Raw genomic sequence first — 21,979 nt, 5'->3', positions numbered from 1 at the left:
GGGCCAATATGCCTGTTGGAAATGAGTACCCTTTCTTTACTGTGTAGCCAAGATAGAGGGCAGGTGTTATCATGACTTTAAAAACATTTCAACTACAGAAAATAATTGATAAAGGCAGTAAATATCATATAGTAAGTGAACATGAAAGTGCTATGTGCTTTCCTACATGAAAGAAAGTATTTTCTAAAATCTTTCACTCTTCCTACAAGTAAAAATGAGGCTATAACCATTTACAAAATGAAAATCACAGAGCAGAACCCACAGTGGAAAGAAATGAGGGAGGGGCCTGCTGGACTACATATGAGGAAAACTGGGCTCTAGTCTTCATCATACTCCTGCTTAGTAGTTCAAAGCATTCAGAACAAAAGTGTGCCCCTTTGAGCTTCACCTCTTATGTGACAGGGAAAACTTAGGGATCTTTAATATGCTTCCTTGTTCTACCAATCTACAAATGCAAAACAAGAGAAATGCACAAAATTCACTAATTGTCCTCTAATTCTATCTCAGCAAATAATGAATCTCCATTAACAAGTAGATTAATTTAAATCAGATATTTATAAATCTTACTCTCAAAAACCACTCATTCTCATTTAAATATTTTTTTCCCTATTTATTGAATTCATTATGGACCTACGGCCTTTTCCTGGCTACTGGATTAGGGTGTCGGGGAGGGGCCCTTCCTTTGGGACTGACAGAAAGAGAGGAGAGAGGTGCTAAAAGGCAGCATGGCAACAGCTCAGAGCACTAATGCTGAGGTGGTGTCGCACCCCAAGATCTGAGGGAGGATGCTCAGTGTCAAGCTCTGATCCCATCAGGTAATTCTACTGCCACGGAGACCACCAGGAACAACACACAGACCCCAGACCACAACCGAAAATGGAGAAATTCACGGTAAGTTAAGAGTTGGTTAAAGATTAGCCCAGAGAACTAGAGTAATCCAGAAGCATGCTCGAGCTCCCTGGGTGGGCTTAGTCAGCTTTGCAGAAGTGCTGGAAGCTTCCTAAAGTGCCTTCTCTCACTGGCTTGAGCAGTGAACCATGGAGAAACACTGATTCATCCAGGATTTTTAAAAGCCTGGGACCTTTGGGAATTTACTTAACCAATACTATTTCTGTGCATGCTGAGAAAGGGAAGGAGAAGCTGACAGCCCTAAAAATTACCTTTCCTTTCTAGTAAATCAAAATAAGCTCTTGGAAAAAGAGCTATGATTTTAAAGCATGGACTAAAACATGCACATTTGGGAGTCTGCAGAAAACTAGTTATCGAGGAGACCCGGAAAGAGAAAATGTCACTGTGACCAAAACCGCAGTTGGCGTATAGTCACTTGCTGGCCCAAGTGGCCATGAGGGTCAGCTGTTTGGTTTGGTTATCTCTGTCTAAAGCTCCCTCTTCTTACCCAAAGTACCTCCTGCTGGTGACACCCGGCCATCTGCTGTCCTGACCAGGTGTGTGATCTTGGTTTTCCTTGCTTTTCTCTTTTGGCTGCCCACCAGGGGTTCTTGCGTTGCTGTTGGCTCTGGAGTGTTGGGCATGGATGGGGCATTTTTAACCTTATGAGCAGGCTCTGTGGTGTTTTTGTCTTCTGTAAATATGGCTGAAATAGGACAAACCATATATAGTTACACACAAAAACACAAGGCACCGACATTGCTCTTAGAAGGAAACATTCTCAATGTCTGACCCTTCTGAATGGAGAACTTACATTTAGAGTTTTCAAAGTATTGATGGGGAAAAAATTAAAAACTGCCCATAATCTTAAACACATGTATCTATTTGCTTTGGTAGATTAAGTACAGAGGATTAAGATGCACCCCCCACCCCAATAGAATACTGAACACCAAGAGGCCATTGTGTCCCAATTGACCACAATTTCTGCAGGTGTCAGGATCCCTATCTGAGATCCTTTTGGCCAGCTGGTCTGAAGAGGATGATAAATTTCTCTTCTTCTGAGGATACTGAGCTAAATATGTGCTTCTTAAAAGTTATACTTATCCCTGGGATATTTGCTTTCAATCACCAAGTTGGACTAATCAGAAAAAGAAGCTGTGAGGCCTGACCCTTTTGTTGATGTCTTGGCCAGGACCCCACAAACACTGCTGAAGCCAGCACGGACTGAGACTCTCTCCTATTGGCTAAACTCCAGGATCAGGTGACTGTGCTTAGTGAGACAATTTCATGAAGTACCATATCTCAGCAGGGCTCCTTGGAAAGTTTAGTTCTAGGTCCCTAATTCTGACTGGATTATCAGTAAATTGTTTAATAGCACACACTTGTGTCCCAAATAGCACAGTCAAGAGCAAGGAACACATTTGCCACCAAAGACTTGCTCCCGATTCAAACAGTTTGGGAATGCTGTGTCTTTTCTTATATACTTGTTTCCTTAGGAGCTCATCCATCTCCCTCTCCCCTTTATTTCAAAATAAGACAAATATGCAGATACGAGTATAGTGAGCATTTAGGAGTACATACATGTAGTCACTTTTTATGACTGGGACTTTTTTTATTCCAGTGGTTGAAGGTCTCTTGGGCAGGGAAGAGATACATCTTTTCCTTTTTTAATGATCCAACCTCTTAAGACAGGCATAGAAATGGTTTTTGACAAAGAAGAGGGGAAGGTGGCTCAGGAAATCAAGGTTTGACATGAGAAATTGTGCAAACTAAACCTGGAGTATAACTGAAGGTGCTTATCAGAGGAGGGTGTGAAGGTAGACAATGGAAATAAGACAATATATGTAATGCAGGTAGAAGAAAATAGCTGAAATAAGAAAAGAACAGAGTGAAAATAAGGATATAAAATAATGCACTGTTCATATGAATACTTGCATAAGCTTCATTCAACAATTTCAATCCAGCTTTCTAAAAAGCAAATAAAAGATAATTTGGTTATAAACACTCCAATGATGTTTAATGATTCTGCATTAGCCCTGAAATTCAAAGCCTCCTCTAGGTTAAAGAAGCCCAAATCTAAGTTCACAGTGAGGATTAAATAACCTCTACTGGATATCCACAAGCAACAAAATTTATGGTTTTGTATCCAGACCCATCAGTTGTCCCTCTGATTACAGGGTGGATCTTACCTCTCCAGTATGATCACTACATTATAAATGCACCTTCCAGAAAAAGCATTTACCTCTTCTCTTTTCTTCCTATTCCCATAAAAATTCAAAACTTGTGGAAATAAGATGATAGCAAGTTCCAAAGAGGAAGGGTATATTGAAAGGAAGGAAGGAAGGAAGGAAGGAAGGAAGGAAGGAAGGAAGGAAGGAAGGAAGGAAGAAAGAAAGAAAGAAAGAAAGAAAGAAAGAAAGAAAGAAAGAAAGAAAGAAAGAAAGAAAGAAAGGAAGAAAGAAAGAAAGGTAGGAAGGAAGGAAGGGAGGAAGAGAGGGAAGAAGGGAGGGAGGGAGAAAAGGAAAAGAGAGAGAGAGAACACCAAGGAAGTCAAAGAGAAGGCATGGGTACCCAAAAAAGGGCCAGGGGCCAAGTGTGTTGGGAAAGATGACCTGGTTTCTACAGAAAGATGGTGGGGTGATGGAGATAACACTGTATAGAGAAAGCTGGATTCTACTCATGACTTTCAAATTCATTAACTGTAAAGATGGAGACTGGACTCAATTAGCTCTAAGGGAGCCACCCAGTCCCCCAATTTCTTTTTATTTTGCTACATAGCCTAGAATCAGGGTCCTGATCAGGGAAAAACACATGTGCAGCTTGCTCCAGAGGCTCAGGGCTAGGAAAGAGCTTCCCCCTTGATAAAGTGTATGACTGTCTAACCACTATGCTGTACACCTGAAACTAATACAAAATAATAATGAATGCAAATTGTAATTGGGAAAAAAAATAATAAAGAGTAATCCCTTGACGAGCTTTGTTAGATTTTTCTTGGTAGTGAGCCTTCAAAATGGTTTCATTTCTATTCAAGGTTTATTCCTTTTGCTGTGTGTTCCAGATGAATTGGTAAAAACACAATAAAAAGCCAAAGGATGGCTGCAAAGGGACTGCAAATGGGAGCTACAGTTCAGGCCTAAAAGTACATTGGAACTAGGGGAAGCTCAGAAACCAGCATACAGGGAGCCAGGGGTCAAAGGCCAGCTGGCTAACAGAGACCAACAATCGTCAAGTCCCAGAGATTGTGTACTGGGAGACGGTAAAGGAGTGCATCAGGTTGCAGACTAAGGCAAAAAAGAGAATATATTGCAAGTTTTCATAAATCCCTGAAAAGGAGGCAATTCCACATCTCCAGGTGTCTTCTCTAAAGCCCCTGTCAAATCCGGAAGTAACTGTGGGCCCTGCAGACAGGTGTGTAGCCTTACCCAGTTGGCTCAGTCGACAGAGAGTTGGCCTGAAGACCCAAGGGTCCTGGGTTCGATTCTGGTTAAGAGCACGTACCTTGGTTTCAGCTCCTCCTTGGTTGGAAGCAACCAATCAATGTGTTTCTCTCACATCGATATCTCTCTCTGTCTTTCCCTCTCTCATACACTCTCTCCTAAAAATCAAAGGAAAAATATCCTCAGGTGAGGATTAACAAAAAAATAAAATAATAAAATAAAAAGGGTGTGTAATGTGATGCTGCTAGAGTTTGGAAGAGGAGTTAAGAGTGAGTCCTACCCCATGCATTGGCCCAGGAGGTAACCAACCCAGAACATCTTGTGTGGTGGCCTAGACAGATGACAGCCAGCCTTCAGGGTCAGCACTCAGGGAGAACTCTCCCCAGGACAGAAGAACTGGGAAAGCTGGTAAGACTAAGTCAAAGAAGTAGCTGTCTGGGACAGGACAGTAGACCTGAGTCCAGCAACATTAGCACACACAGGCTTGGTGGTAAGGGACAGGAAATAGAAAAAGCTCAGGGAGGAAAAAAGCCTGCAGTTGAGTATCAAGACAGCATGCTAGCTCCCTTTTCTTTCTCCCTGACAAACTAACGGAAATGTGAGAAAAGAAAGGCTTGTTGTCTAAAACCAAATTAAGTCATTTCTCTTTCGGCTTGGAATTGGGCACACAAACCTACCCACGCACTGCAAAACACGTCCACAGGGCTAGTTTTTCACTCCACGATCATCATAACACACTTGGTGCGGATCATCTGAGAGTGATAATGTGAGCTCACTCCTGGAGCAGCATTAGGAATGTGGCAGTAACAGACGCTTGTTTTCCACACTCTACTCCCAAAATGTGGAGATCATTTTTTGCACTCTACCCCAGGAGACCACTACAGTGCTCTAGAGTCATGAATTCACATTCCAACTAAAGGGAATCCAACTTGCACTGAAATTATTATAGCCAAATCTGGAAGCTCACTGCCTTCGGTTGGTCTCCTGTGAACTGAAAACGCAGTGGGACACTGAGTGGAACACAGGAAAAATAACCAAATGAATGAACTTAATCTAAGGTCCTGGGAGACCTTGCTGAAGTGAAGTAGCAATTATTTTGAACTGAGGAGATCAAGTTAGCCTGAGTGCTATGGCTCCTGTTTGAAAATCTAACTATAAAACAAAATTTTATCCCCCATAATTAGATGTATTACAAAAGAAACTAATCTTACAGAGATTCCTAGTCTGAGATTTTTGGTTTTCTTTTCTTAATAGGATACCATTTGTAACTTTAACATCTGAGCCAAATGAGGACCATCTACAGATATGCCTGAAAAACAGCCAATGTGGACAGACTATTGGTTTCTTCCTTCCCTTCCTGCTTCTGTTGGTCAGGCTTCATGTATTTGGAACTAATAACCCCTTCTTACTTAACCGAGGCTAATGTGAAGATCAGTTTTCGCAAAAAAAAAAAAAAAAAAAAATATGTAAAAGTCCTCTGGAAACTATAATGTAATATTAAGTATTACCTAGCTTCAGAATAAGCATGACACCATAACTTGGTGGAAAGATAAAGTGACAGAGGCAGGCTGTCTTGGTTTATCTGAAAAATTTGCCTTTAATTACAGGCTATAAGCGATCTTTTTTTTTTTTTATGATCTACAAAAGTTTTAAGAAATGGTTTAGTGATTTTGAATTTTAAAAGCATGGGTGGAAATGTTTAAACCAGATTATAAGCTTAGCACTTAAACCTCAGATATGATGACTAATCACCTAAAGATTTCTGATTTAAAAAAATGTTTTTATTAATTTCAGAAAGGAAGGGAGAGGGAGAGATATAAACATCAGTGATGACAGAGAATCCTTGATCAGCTGCCTCCTGCACACCCCATACTGGGGATTGAGCTGGCAACTTGGGCATGTGCTCTGACAGGCAATTGAACCATAACCTCCTGGTTCATAGATCAACACTCAACCATTGAGCTACAATTGCCAGGTGATTTCTGATATTTTGAAAAAAAAAAATACAAACTGTAATACAATTATACTTGGGATGATATAAAGAAAACATAATGAACTTTAAGTTCTCCACTTTAACAGAAATTAGAAACAGTTAACAGTTGTAGCTTCAGTTGAGTCAACATTTCTATTACAGATATCAATTACAAACAACTCGCGTCTAACCTTTGCCTAGGGTGGTTTACACACCCTACAATTATTCTGATTATGGTTTAATTTTCTTACATTTTTACACTCTCAAAAGTAAAATTTTAATAAGCAGTGATATGGCCACAAGTGAGAGAGAGAATGAAGAGCTGAGATAATTCACAAAGTACATTGTTTACCACCCAAACAAGTAAATGTAGGGGATGGTATGAAAATAAGTAAGAAAAGAAAAGGTCACTTTAAATTACTGGTAATTTCCAAAGCTCAAACCTATTCCTTTTTTTCTGGCCACGTAAAATGAATTTGCACTCTACACTACAGGGCATACAATTTTTAGTGCATGTTCTCTGAAGTTTTGTTCCATATACATTAATAATAAGTATAATTAAATATCACCGATAATAACTCTATTTCCAACTAAACCCTTGGGACTGCCTACAAGACTCAAAATTGATTTACTTTTCTGTTCCCGAAATGGCAGAAAATTAGGGCTTCCAAATTAACCTGCTTTCAGGATATCACATAATAAAATCATCAAGTGTTAGAGGGGAAACAGAATTTATGTATAACCACACCTCACCATTTACCCACCCCTCATACATGAGTCACATTCACACTTAGCACCAACACAGAGAGTGAATCCTAGTGAGGCTAAACAATCTGTTCTACTGAAACAGCTCTCTAGTGGTGAATCTGAGACCAACACCCAGGTCTCCGAATTCCTACCTAATTCATGCTTTCTACCACACGGCACATGTTATGATAACCCATTTTATATGAGGTAGGGTTTTCATTGTTTAAAAACACAAAATATTTAGAGCAGTATCACTAAAAAATGTATTGTGGTCTTTCTTAAATACTTCTTTTAGATTCCTTATCAGCGCCTTACATTTATTTATCAAATCTGTATAGAATCTATTTATAATACACAAGAGCTAATATATATCAACTTTGGGATGTTGGAATTTAATACTGAGAGCAGCACAACAATTCATATTTTGTTTTGCCAGCTTAAGTGCAGAAATGAAACTTCACAGCAGTTGTGAAGTGAAAGGACAGGTCAGAAAACATACATGCTGCTGGCATTTTCTGTAAAAGTAAATGGTGTAAAAGCAGTCATGTGGCTCATGTAACCGGTATGTACCAAACAAAAAAATTCCATGTTTACAATAAACTGAAATTTGTATATTTCTTATAAATACCTTTAAAACGCAAGTATTTTTGATAAATGATTTAGGCTAAATGAGCATTTTAATTTTTTTCTCCTTTTTAGTAAAGAAATGAGAGTGTATTTGGGAGCCCAGAGACATGGGCTACGCATCATTAAGTTCCCTTTTCCAGCTATAAATAAATCAACAGGCTGAACGGGATGACCTCTAAAATCCCTTCTAGTTTTCAAATGAATCAACTAATTAAGCACTATGAAAACGGACAGCTCTTTATCTACAGTGGAAAAAGGGAATCAATGGGAAGAAGGGGAGGGTGGCTCCTTAACCACCACAGAAATGAGCATTCACTTGAGGGTTCAAAATTTAAGACATTAGATAATATCACAAATAAATATCATTGTGAGAAATTCTGAAATAAAATCTACACCTAGACCTGTAACATTATATGGTCTTATATGGGCCCCTTTTTTGGGCTATACATAGGCCTCAGAGGCAATCCATCCTATATAATAAAGAGGTAATATGCAAATTGACCATCACTCTAACACACAAGACGGCCGCCCCTATGTGGTCAAAGATGGCCTCCACGAGATGGCCAGCAGGGGACGCCAGTTGTGAGTGATCAGGCTGGCAGGGGAGGGCAGTTGGGAGGGACCGGGCCTGAAAGGGAGGGCAGTTGGGGGCAATCAGGCCTATAGGGGAGGACAGTTGGGGGGACCCAGGCCTGCAGAGGAGGGCAGTTAGGGGTGACCAGGCCGGCAGAGGAGGACAGTTAGGGGGGACCAGGCCAGCAGGGGAGGGCAGTTGGGGCAATCGGGCTGGCAGGGGAGCAGTTAGGCATTGATCAGGCTGGCAGGGGAGTGGTTAGGGGGTGATCAGGCAGGCAGGCAGGCGAGCAGTTGGGAGCCAGCAGTCCTGGATTGTGAGAGGGATGTCCGACTGCCCTCGAGGGGTCCCAGATTGGAGAGGGTGCAAGCTGGGCTGAGGTACGTACACACACACATACCCGTGCATGAATTTCGTGCACCAGGCCTCTAGTCTATATATATAAAAGCCTAAGTGACCATTATGACTGGAATGACCAGTTGCTATGACACACACTGACCACTAGGGGGCAGGCACTCAATGCAGGAACTGTCCCCTGGTGGTCAGTGCACTCCCACAGCCAACATCCCACGGCCAGTCAACCTCCCCCGGTCCTTCCCTCTGGCAGGAAAACCTCCTGCTGTCCCTCCCCCCGGTCCAGCAGGCCCCATCCGGCAGGCCCTGGCCAGCAGCTGGCAAGCCCCCAGGCCCTGGCTGGCCCTGCCCAGGGACTGGGCAAGATGGCCCTGATAGCTGGCCAGGCCTAGGACCCCACCTGTGCATGAATTTCATGCACCGGGCCTCTAGTTTAAACATATTTACAGGTACTGGGAGGTTGACTAGAAACCACTTCTGCAGGCCTGTCCATGCCCAGCCACCAGGACAGTTCCATGCTAGCAAGGCCTGTTCTTACTCCCATGAACATCTGCCTGCAACATGACTGCAAAGCTAAGTATTTTTATTTATGAAAAAATCTCATTAATGTGGCTCAAAGGTTATAAATCTCCTTTTGGCAAATTAAACTTCATATGACAGATTGCCTGACCCTAAGCAGGGTCAAAAAATACAGGTTTGATTTGAAAATTTAAAATAACCCAATTATGAATACTCAAGTCTAATGCTGTTGGTGGAGCCCATATAAATTACACTTTTTAAACCTATTAAAATTGTGCCTTTACCAGCACAGATGACCTGAAATGATATAATGAATATTGCTTTTTTTTTACCTTCTGTAGGGTGAATGGCATCCAAGAAGAATTGCTTGTTTGACCATTTATCCCCACTTCCTAAAAACAATGACAGAAAAGGAAAGTGAAACTCTACTCCGAGTATAGATATATACACTAAAAAAATAAGACAATATACAAAACATCTTAAATAAAAAACATAATCACACATATAAAGCAGAATTTCATTTCAACTATTTAATTCTCAACTAAAATAATCAGGCTATACAGGAAATGGATTAAATAAAAATAAACAAATTTACCTTTTATGAAATACATTGTTGATAAATTCTATGACTTTAATCAAGAAAATCTGAAGACCAGTTAAGAGGGAATGATGCAAGCTCACATTTTACCTAAAGAGTGATGTTTCTCCACCGGAAGCAGAGAAAAAAAAACACATACAAAACAAAACTATGCGGCTGAAGTGGAGGTGAAAATAAAACCCAAATTAAGTAAAAGGTTACATACAGGAACACACAGGCACATGTGTCTGCACATGGAAGACAGCTGCATCTGAAGCCTCCCCCAGCAACAGGAAAGGCTTCACATCTGGCCATGCAAGGAGATGCAAATGTGTACCAGATGAGCAGGCCCATGGTAGTCACGACACTAGCATGCAGGGAAGATGCTAAAGAGAGCCTGACTCCCAGGACACGTGGCTGCATTGAAGGAAATGGAGAGATTTATCTTTCCTATGAAAGAGGAGTGGGAGTCCTGAACTGTGAGAAGAAAAAAACAACAACCTTCAGATGAGCCCTGATGAGGCTCAAAGGCCCATCAAGATTCTAACACTGACACAGAGGTTCAGAGTAAAGGAGGGTAGAGTGCAATACATCTCTATTGCCCTCTGGAAATAAAAGTTACGGAACTGAAGGAGATAGAAAGAAGAGTTGGGCAAATGATGAAGTACATAGTTGTGGGGGCGGGGGGGGAGGAGGTTATGACTTAGGAGTGAAATCCTCCTTGGCAAGAATCCTCAAGTGTCAGAGAAAATACAGAAGTCATGGGACTTTCACACGATTATGAAACTGGTACGGTTTCAGGAGGAAAATGTGGTCCTGGTATGAAGGCTGTTGAACATGAGAAAAATAGAGAATAGTCAAAGAAACTAAGTGGATAAGAGCTCAAGAAAACTAAATTACAAAATGCACCAAATATAGATGAGAAAAAGCAATTTTAGGTTTCATATGGAACTCTGAAAATAGAGACAAATATGGGATTTGAGTAGAAATCCAAGTGAAGGAGCTCTCTTTGCAATTAGCTGCAGGATCTAGAGATAATGAATATGCCTGCATCAGGAGCTGATGACAGTGAAGCAAGCCAAGGGGAGACCAAGGCGAAGCCAGTGCGCGAAGCATTGCTCAAAGATGAATTCGCAATGGAGGTGGCCAAGACACCTTAATGGAGGATGGAAGGCACCGATACCTTTTTCTGGAACATTAGGCTTCTCCTTTTTGTGCTTATATTTGCTGACAATTTTGTGGAATAAGTTCTTTTTCTGAGACTGGAAAGAACCTATAGACAATATTAATATAAATATATTTTAAATTCACAATGTTCCATAAAACAATACTGTGTGTTTCTAAATAATTACATCCTCCTCCCACATGTGAAATAAGCAAATTGAGTCATAAGAAATGTCACCTTGAGTTGTTACTCACTTAACTAGTGCTCAGTCTCCTGTTTTAGGAGGCTGAGCACTATGAGGTTTTCCTTCAAATGTATTGGGCAGAAGCCTCCATTAGGGCTAAGACTCTCTCAGCAGGAATTAAGAGATTTAGTGACTAGAGACAGGCCACAACTAATAACAGCAGAGTAGCTGCCATCTGTAACAAAGGAAAGATTTTACTTTCAATTCCCAAATATCACGCAGAAAAGGACTACACGGGCATTCATCTCTCCTAAGAAACCGTTTTTCACAAGGACAACACTTTTAGGACAACGGCTGGCCTGATAGCATTACATAACCTTCTAGCCTCTTCTGAGGATATTCTAGGAAGAAAAAAAGTTATTTGAAAACAGAAAAATATTTGCCCAAAAATATTTTTTTTCTGGTGCAGAGAAGCCTCAGATTGTCTCTTAGTTTTCTCAGATAGAAAAAATAGAAGGCCATTTTTTAATCACCATTCAGAAATGCCAACAAGAACACTGACCTGCCCAAAGTAGGTTATTTCTATACTTTGATCTTCCTATTGTGAAATTGACTTCATCATTTAAATAAGTCTGCTTCCTCATCTTCAAATGGGAATAATAATAGTGTCTGATTCACAGGCTTGATGTGAGGATTAAAAAAGTTCGGAAGCTCTATGAACTGCCCCTGCGGCACCTATCCACCTAATAGCATCTGCAACCACATGCTCTGCCTTACAGAGGCAAACTAGGCTCCTGCCTTAAATGTACAATTCAGTGGTTTTTATATTCACAGATATTTGCAACCATCATCATTTTGGAATATTTTTATCACTTCAAAAATAAATCCCGTATCCTTTAGCTATCACCCCTCCCTATAACTTCATTCCCCCTATCCCTAAGCAATCACTAATCTACTTTCTCTCTATATATATGAACATTCATATACAAGCTTTTGTGTGAATGTTGTGTTCACTTCTTTTGGACATAAGCTTAGGAGTGGACTGCTAGGTTATAGTGTAACTGTATGTTTAACCTTTTGAGGAACTGTCAGACTGTCTCACAGCCTCATTAACACTTATTACACTCCACTAACACTTGTCTTTTCCATTATTAAATCCATCTCAAGGATGTGAAGTGGTATCTCGCTCGTTGTGGTTTTGATTCACATTTTCTTGACAACTAATGACGTCAAGCATTTTTTCATGTGCTTACTGGCCATGTGTATAACTTCTGTAGGAAAACAGCTATTCAAATAGCTTGCCCATTTTCAAATTAACTGTCTTCTTGAGTTGTGTGCATTTTTCATATGCTCTGTGGAATGTTTTCTCACTTTCTTACTAGTGTCCTTTGAGGCACAAATTCTAAATGCTGATACAACCAGATTATCTATTTTGTCTTTTGTTGCTTGAGTTTTTGGTATCATAGCAAAGGATCCATTGCCGAATCTGAGATCACTAAGATTGACCCCTCTGTTTCCTTTGAAAAGATGTATAGATTTAGCTCATATGTTTAGGTCTTAGATCCATTTTGAATTAATTTTTATATACTGTATGAAGTGAATAAGGGCCAATTTCATTCTTTGGAATGTGAATATCTAGTTGACCCAGTACTATTATTTGAAGACTATTCTTTTCCATTGAACAGTCCTGTCATCGTAGTGGAAAATCTGTTGACCAAAGACATGTAGGTTTATTTCTAGACCCTCAATTCTATTCCATTGACATATATGTCTATTTTCCTTTTTTATAGCCAGTTGTGAAATTGAGAAGATTGCCCTGGCTATTCTGAATCCCTTGAAATTCCAAATTAACTTTAGGATCACTTGGCAGTATCTACAAAAGAAGTAAGCTAGGATTCTAAGAGGGATTGGGCTAAATCTGTAGATCAATTTGAGAGAGTGTTTCCATCTTAACAATATTAAGTCTTCTGATCCATGAACTTGGGATGTTCTTCCATTTGATCATCTTTCTTTAAACAATGTTTTGTAGCTTTCAATATGTTGCATGTCTAAGTACTGTATTCTTTTTTATACTATTGTAAATGGAATTGTTTTCCCTAAGTTCATTTTGGGATTGTTCATTGCAAGTGAATACAAATACACCTGGTTTCTGTATAATGATCTTGTATCCCATAACTCTGCTGAACTCATTTATTAGTGGAATCCTTAAGTTTTCTAGTGGAGTCCTTAAGTTTTCTATATAAAAGATTATGTCATCTGCAAACAGAGATAGTTTTACTTCTTCCTTTCCATAATCTGGATGCCTTTATTCTTTTTCTTTCCTAATTGTCTTGGCTAGAATTTTTACTACTTCCTTTAGGTTTAGTTTGCTCTTCTTTTTTATAGTGTCTCAAGGAAGAAGATTAGGTTATTGATTTGAAATCTTTCTTGATGTATGCATTTATAACTATAAACTTATCTCTAAGCATTATTTAAACAGTATCCCATAAGTTTTGGTATGTTGCTTTCCTTTTTATTCATGTCAAAGTTTCTGATTTTCCTATTAATTTCTTAGTTTCTTCTTTTTTTATTAACTTATTGGTTATTTAGAATGTTAATTTCCACATATTTATGAGTTTCCACATTTTTTTTCTTGCTGTTAAATTTTAATTCCATTCCACTATGGTCAGAAGGCATGATTTGAATTATTTTAATAAAAATGTATTTGTTTTATGGCCTAGTATATATTGCATTCTAGAGGCAGTTCCATGTGTACTTGAGAAGAATGTATATTCTGCTATTGTTGGGTGAAGTGTTCTATATACACAGAGAGAACTGGTATATAGAATTATTTTCCTTCCTTGTTGATCATTTGCCTAGTTGTTCTATCAAATCTATTCTTTTTTTCATAGCACTTCTAACCTTCTAATACGTCATATACTTTGCTTATTGTTTAGGTTCGTTTATCACCTGGTAACCCCACCATAATGTAACATCCATGGCAGGAGGGTCCTTTGTTCTCTATCACAAATATATTCTACAGATATATGCCTAGAGTGGTGCTTAGCACACAACTCATCCTCAATAATATTTGTTACATCAACGAATAAATAAAGCTCTTAAGCCACTGCTTGGCACAAAGTAAGAATTGAAGACGTGACAGTTGTTGCTGTTATTACTAATAACATAAAGTTGTGCAGGTGTTTTTTTATGACTACACCAAACCACCCTTTTAAGCCATCCTTCTAAATAACCAATTAGCAAATACTTCTGAATTGGCTGATGATGGTTTAAAATAGAAACAAAACTTTTCCTCTTATTGGCTTTTGTTTCCCAGGAATAGTGAGCAACAATGAAAAATAAATAAATTTAACTAATACAAAGAAAATATATCATGTGTACACAGTGCACTAATAGTACAGATATTCTCGATAGTCCATTTACAATCACTGCCTCATACGTATTTTATACAACCAAGAAACTTTAGGTTAGTGTACCTGAATAATAGATACATGGGTAATTATAGTCAACAGAAGTAGAAAAAAGAAGAAAAACCATTCTGAGACTTCTTAGGACTAGAAGGATCCTACTGATTTACCTGCAGGAAGATAATTTAACAATGATAAGGAACTGGCTCACAGGGAGAATGATTTCTATATTCATCAGTGTGCATTTGTGTGAGGAAAACAGGATAAGACAGTAATTCACAAAGGAAACTGATGTGACCTATGAAATGGGTTACAAAAAAGAAGAAAAGGATACATATTTTCAGATCCAGCCTTACTCAGAGAAATCTAAAAAGTACAATTTAAGGATAAAGCTAAAGATGGAGCTTGTCAATTTTAACATGGAAAAAATACAAGCGGAGTGGTGTGGCACACAGATGAGCCACTGTAAACTTTTATTTTAAACTTCTTTGCTCTTAGCCACCCCCAAGCCATAGCTATAAAACAAATCTAAGTAAAGGACGACTTCAGTTAAAAAAAGAAAGTCACAAACTTGAATAAGTAATTAGAAAGCAGCAATGTTAGAGTCAAGAAATGAACAACTTGATTTCTGCCCAACAGTATGGTACATATGTTTGATATTTTGCCTCAAGAAGATAAAGTCAAACATTGTAACAAATAGCAAATATACAGAAATTTACCACTATTTCCCCCTTTAATTATTAATGTTGAGACTCCATGCAGGAAAATGAGGGTAGGAAATTAGAAGAGAGTTTTGAAGGAATTATTTAGAAAACAAAGAATCAGCAACTGTCATTCACTAAATCATCCCCTCAAGTTTCCCTCCCATCTCTGTCCGCCCTCTTCCTACCACATTTCTTAAGAGTTTTTGCATCAGCCATCACATCCTTATGACAAAATCACTTTTTTGCTGGCATGTAAACTAGCTTAGGACTCTATTTAAACTTCTGGGCAGGATGGCCTATATTTGAAGGCATTAACCTCTTCTTTGCATGCCAACTTCACAGCTGGGTAGAAAATAGCAGACACAAAGAATCTGAGAGGATAAGAGGGTGCCATAGAGATACTGATAATAATAACCTTTCCAGACATTAATGTTGTTCATGGTTTGCTGAAAAAGCAACATTTTGGGGGTGAGACACTGTAGTGACACAGGAGCCAGCTCAGAACTAGCCTCGTGTGATCATTCTTCAAGGTCAGCAGGTGAGGTGAATTAAGTGAACCTTACTCTCTGTCACAGGAAACAGATTTTAGGCCAAACTCAAATGGTGGTGACTTCTGCCCAGGTTCTAGTTTCATGTTTTCAAGCTATAAAAAGAGCAGATTTTTAATTCTAAAACTACGTTGTCGTTTTTGTAATGAACACATGAAACAATAATTTGTGATAATTTATAGCAAAGTGCCCCCAGCTACTGGTCACATGGATCTGTAGACTTGAATAAGTTTGAGTAAAGCAGTCATAATCGAGTTAGAATTCATGGAGGGGACTGAACCATTGGGCTAGACAATCCCTGCCCTGTTAAGGAACTCAGGATTATATTAGGCTAGAGGCCCAATGCACAAAATTCATGCACGGGGGGGAGGGGGTGTGTGCCTCAGCCCAGCCTGCACCCTCTCCAACCTGAGACCTCTCTCACAATCCAGGACTGCTGACTCCCAACTGCTCACGTGCCTGCCTTCCTGATTACCCCTAACTGCTTCTGCCTGCCAGCCTGATCACCCCCTAACCACTCCCCTGCCAGCCTGTTTGCCCCTAACTGCCCTCCCCTGCAGGCCTGGTAATCCCTAACTGCCCTCCCCTGCTGACCATCTTGTGTCCACATGGGGGCAGGATCTTTGACCACATGGGGGCAGCCATTTTGTGTGTTGGAGTGATGGTCAATCTGCATATTACTCTTTTATTAGATAGGATAGAGGTCTAGTGCACGGGTGCCAGCTGGTTTGTCCTGAAGGGTGTCCTGGATCAGGGTGGGGGTTCCCTTGGGGCATGGGCGGCCTGGGCGAGGGGCCTGTGGTGGTTTGCAGGCCAGCCACGCCCCCTGGTGACCCAAGTGGAGGCCCTGGGATCTGGGATTTATTTATCTTCTAGAATTGAAACTTTGTAGCCTGGAGCGGAGCCAAGCCTTCTGCTTGCTCCGAGGCGGCAGCCATTTCTGTTTGGATTTATTTATTTTCTATAATTGAAACTTTGTAGCCTTAAGCAGAGGCCAAAGCAGGCCAGAGCTGCAGAAGCTTGGCTTCCTCCATCGCCGGGGGCAACCCTAGCCTCCTACTCTCTCCAGCTCCGTGGCTGCCTCCATTTCTGTTGGGATTTATTTATCTTCTATAATTGAAACTTTGTAGCCTGGAGTGGAGGCCTGGGCTGGCAAGGGCAGGCGGAAAGCTTGGCTTCCTCCATTGCCAGGGAAACCCAAGCCTCCCTCCTACTCTCTGTGGCCGCAGCCATCTTGGTTGAGTTTATTTGCATATTCGTTCCTGATTGGCTGGTGGGCATGGCTTGTGGGTGTAGTGGCGGTACATTCAATTTGCATATTGCTCTTTTATTAGATAGGATATATCTTTGATACCTGCAAATGTGCTATCACAATGTTCTTGAAAATATTTGGTGGCAATGAAGACTCTGAAACAGTTATAGGACAAAATACAGAGTTCTGCTCAACCTGGAAGATGTAACTTCCTGGTAGGAAAGGCTGGCCTGGCTAAAACAGGTCTTAGTTCTTTAGCCCTGACAGTATCCTCAGGTTGGCTCCTTTCCAAACAGGGGATTCTGTCCACAACCTTTAATTTTGTAAATCTGCTCCTTATATTAAAATCTCAAGTGCTTAACCATTTGAAATTCCAATCCATAAGTGTGAATTGGAAAAACATGAGAAAGACCAACAGTATGTCTGATGAGCTTAGAAGCAGTATGTGAGAAGATAGAATAGATAAAAGAGGGAAAGTAAAGTCAAGGGTCAAACTGGGCCATAATTTAAACACTCTAAATTGAACTCAATTAACTTTTTCTCCATGACCCTATGTCATTTGAAAATTACTTATTTTGCAGAGCACTCTTGACTTCTGACACTTCTGTAAAAAGTGCTTCTTCATACATTAACAGTATACTTAAGATAATGTGTCAAAAGAAATCCTTTGAGAGGTTACAATTAAATTTAGACTTATAACTTAAAGCTTTCACCTGAATATATACACGTGACTATGAGACAGAAACCAGAAAACATGCAGGCATGGGCTGCTTCAGCTGAACTGCACCAAGCCAGACAGATTATAATTTGCTCTTAGAAGCAAAAGGAAATTCTGTTCCGAAGCCACTGTGCTCTGCCGAGTATAACATATCCTGAGCCCTGCTGGAGAAGGTGGCATTTCGCTATTTTCATCCTCTTTTTGTTTTAAGTTTCTGATAAGACGTATTATAGACACATAAGTGATAGGGCAGGGAGGGTGGAGGGGACAGTGAGAAAAGGGAAGAAACTACTTGGAAATACAGATATAAACAAGGAGACACTGGGAAAACAGAAGTGCAGACCCAAGTAGGTACTATGATTCTAAGGTATATAATTGTATAAATGTACCCACAATCATTTCCTCTAGAAATTACGTTTCAGAAAAATTCTCACAATTCCTATAATCTGGAGTGACTATATAAGCACCTATAAGGAAGAAAGAAAAATATAATGAATGTTAAGTGATAACAAATGAAGGAGAAAATAAAATATAGACAAATGGTGAATTGTTGGAAGAAGAATGAGGTTTCCTATGGAGACATGCTCTTATGAACTAATGATCTCATACCCAAGTTTTTGCTTTGAAGGATTAAAAAAGGTGCAAAGGATCTAGAGTTTAAGAAAACAATCTCCTCTCTAAAGATCAGGCAATTACAGCACAGCTGGTACGATAATTTCATTAATAAGTTGTAAATAGTACATTGGTGCTGCCAATGCCAAATTTTAATCAGTCACAAATATCATAATAAAATAGAGAATTGATTATTTAATTTCTGCCTTATTATAATTGCATTTTTTCTCCATGAGTTGTTATGCAGAGCAAAATCTTAAAAGACTTCCCAGCTACATAATTACTAATATTTTGTGTAAGACCAGTGACTTTGTGGTTTAACAGAAGACTTTAAAAATGATGTTGTATGAAGTATAATCCAAACCTCTAAAAAGCTATTTCACATAAACAGAAATACTGTTAATCTTAGTTGGGAGAGAAAAAACATACAACAGACAAGTAAGAGAAGGCTGCAAGAAAACAGATCCTAACTTCAGGGAAAAATAAATCTATTGTTACATTTCCTGACAGGTAATCGGCCATCTTCAGAGTTCTAAAATTAATGCCTCAAACTACAAAAAGACAGAGGAAGAGAATTCATCCTGCACATCAATCAAGTTCCATTTTATCCGCTTGTAAGATAATTATTTATCAGAGACTTTAGATCCAAGAATTATGGGAGCTCAGGATACCTGGCATCTTTGGACTCATTGACTACTGTGCTTATTCCTAAATATCTCTAGAGCACAAAGACTCAGTTGCTTACCTGTCAATAAGGCTACTTGATTTCTTTCCTACCTATCTTGGAAGATCGTGATACATCCCTATTTTATTTTCCCAGAAGACAAACTTGGTGATGCAACATTTCTTTTTTAGTTCTTTATCCGCAAAACCACAGAGGAAAACTAAGCTAAACTCTCTTTTATGTTCCTCTGTGCCTTTAATCATGAAGGGGGAATTTTCTTTAGCCTTGCAGACCCATTTTAAGATACAGATCTCAAAGCGATCCTCCTCAGTTATATTAATACCAGTGCACAAAGGGGTTTTAGGTACCGAGGGATAGAGGTTTTAGGTACCGAGGGATAGAGGTTCAGATTTCTTCAGAGAAGAAACCATAATTTTCTCTAGACGTACACCTTATATATCCTTTCAAAATCCATGAAATTGTATCGCTTCATTAATTTATCTGTGATCATTATCACGATTGCAAACATTTAGTAAGATTTACATAAAGATATATGTCGTATCATAACCATCTATCCATCTGAAATCCACAAAAGAAGGGAATTAACCTAATTTGACATAAAGCAGACAACAGGCAGCCACTTCTGCAGGGTGATTACAAGAACTCTTCCATCAAACCCTGCTCGGAATGTGATCCTGAAAGCAACACAGCTTAGCCATGCCAGGTCTTCATCCCTCCATTCACGATCTCACAGGAGAGCTAATTGAATGAAGTCTCACATCCGTGTGGAAAAACAGAGGTATGTTTTCCCCATCAATCTTTAGACCTAAAGTAATGTTAGAAGACATGTTTCTCAAGCTGAGCAACACTGTCATTTTGGGTAGGACAATCCTTCTTTGTGCTTGAATATCCCTAGCAGGTTAGGATGTTTAGAACCTGAGCCCCTGCCCAAATATAACAGTGGTCCTAGGTGTTGAGACCACTGAAAACGCCCCACATTCTTCAAAGACCCCCCTTTGAACTACAATGTTGCCTTTGATGAATGCTGACATCCACCCACGTTATGATAATTTTTAAAGCTTCCCTGATATACACAGGGGAGAATCTGATATTCTTGAAAATAAATATGCTGAACAAAATTTTTCTAAATTTAACAAAATAAATAAAAAAATCACCAAAGTATTACAGAAAATTTTATTTTCATTGGTTCATACTGCCAGTAAAAAGAATGAAGTCTGCTTATTAAGCAAATGGAATGATTTTATAGTCTCATAGTCCAACCTGTTGCAAACACAGGGAACAGAAGACTTAGACTCGGCAGCTTTTTGCTCAAGAAAAATTCTGCCTTTCCAAATTAGAATTCTGGAGAGTAGAAAGTCAAAGACCACATGGAACACCTTCAAAAACCTACACACCTGTAAGGGCCAGTGTATAGGCAGAGAGGCCAAAGGACAGTGGCTGAAGAGAAGCAGGAAGGGAAGAAGAAAGAAAGAAGGGAGGTAGGAACCAAGATAATTGCTGCCGCCCCAATCAAGGTGCAGTTACATCTAAGGGGAGCTGCAGCAGCTCAGAAGAGGGTTCAGGGAGATTCTGACTACACTGCAGGAAGGCAAAGCACACATCTAACCTTTGCTGGTTTTAGTCGGTTCTGAGGACATGCTTCCAGTCTTCTTCTTTTTTCTTGGAACAGGTACACATTTCCGGTCAAATGTAACAGGACTATATTGAGGGAGGCTGTTGAATTTTTTTTCAAATTCTTCATCCAGCTTTGCTGAGCTAATAAGAGAGAAGGGATATAATGACACGACACATGATATAAATATTTAAACAGAAAACAGTAGAATATATATTTTAAGGTATTTCTTTTGAAAACAGCATCGCTGAGAATTGGTAATAAATTCTATGCAAGGACAAAAACCACATTTTCAGAAAAGCTTGAAAAGATTTAGCAACACAGCTTTCTTGGTAAATTCACAGGACAGGTTATCATATTATCTTGGAAAAGCTGAAACATTATTTAAAATATCAAATGGCCCTAACCGGTTTGGCTCAGTGGATAGTGTGTCGGCCTGTGGACTGAAAGGTCCCAGGTTCGATTCCGGTCAAGGGCATGTACCTGGGTTGTGGGCACATCCCCAGTAGGAGGTGTGCAGGAGGCAGCTGATCGATGTTTCTCTCTCATCGATGTTTCTAACTTTCTAACTCTTTCCCTTCCTCTCTGTAAAAAAATCAATAAAATATATTAAAAAAAATAAAAATAAAATATCAAATGTTTTTGAAGTGGAGAATTTGTCATTTTCTCTGTTGGAATGGGGAGTTTTCATTAAGTTCAATACAAAGCATATTCCATCCAGACAAGTATCTCATTCTAAAGATTCATATATATGTACCTATATTGGGAAGCTTTTTGGTAATATGGTATATTGGTTCATTTTGTAAGACTTTTTTAAATATTTACTGATAAGTACTTTAAAGCATATACACACAAAGAAAACACAAGCACATAATGTGAACATTAGGAAATCATTCTGGAGAGTTGACCAGGATGAGGATAACACACTCAGTGAGAAAAGCGAAGCCAGTTTTCAATGAACACACTGGCAGACAGGCAGCACCGCTCTAACACCCTGATGACTGCAGAAAGGCCACCAGCCAAGTTGGGAAATCCTTGGGCTGCTTCTGACTGTCTGCAAGGCCTCCCCGACCCCAGCAATGGCAGCAGTCTGCTGGGTCCTACGCTGGCTGCTGGCTTTCACTGACAGTGACACTTACTAAGACACAGCCCAAACAGGAGAAGCTGTGGGAGAATCTGTGCTCGGTGGATGGAAAGTGGAAGGCATACTTGGGAGAGAGCAGCTTGGAGTAGCCAACTTATCAGAAGGCTACTACCTATGTGATGTAATTGAGCTGTGTCCACCTAAAACTGTTCTCAGTTTTGGAGGAATGTATAAGAACTGGGGAGCAGAGATAAGACAGTCAGATAACTATCAGAACTGTCAACAGAAAAAGGCCACTACCAAGTTCTAATCA

At 39.6% G+C, this 21,979-nt stretch overlaps 1 protein-coding gene across 9 annotated transcripts in view; it reads right to left on the bottom strand.

Annotated features, from left to right (window-relative positions):
* Positions 1–21,979, bottom strand: part of BBX (BBX high mobility group box domain containing) — a 318,462-nt gene that overhangs the window by 5,763 nt on the left and 290,720 nt on the right. For 5 of the 9 annotated variants that reach the window (XM_080656461.1, XM_080656462.1, XM_080656463.1 and 2 more), the window contains 4 exons: positions 20,577–20,725; positions 10,879–10,968; positions 9,451–9,510; positions 1,397–1,594 (listed from right to left, as the gene is read on the bottom strand). In XM_080656461.1, coding sequence (XP_080512587.1) covers positions 1,397–1,594; positions 9,451–9,510; positions 10,879–10,968; positions 20,577–20,725 — 497 coding nt within the window. The remainder of the gene's footprint in view (positions 1–1,396; positions 1,595–9,450; positions 9,511–10,878; positions 10,969–20,576; positions 20,726–21,979) is intronic. The other 4 variants (XM_080656468.1, XM_080656469.1, XM_080656466.1 and 1 more) reach the window with 3 other exon arrangements.

Source organism: Plecotus auritus (assembly GCF_963455305.1).
Source record: "Plecotus auritus genome assembly, chromosome: 2".
Classification (NCBI taxonomy): domain Eukaryota; kingdom Metazoa; phylum Chordata; class Mammalia; order Chiroptera; family Vespertilionidae; genus Plecotus; species Plecotus auritus.
Note: the sequence above shows the minus strand (reverse complement) of the source record. Positions and strands in the feature narration are given on the sequence as shown.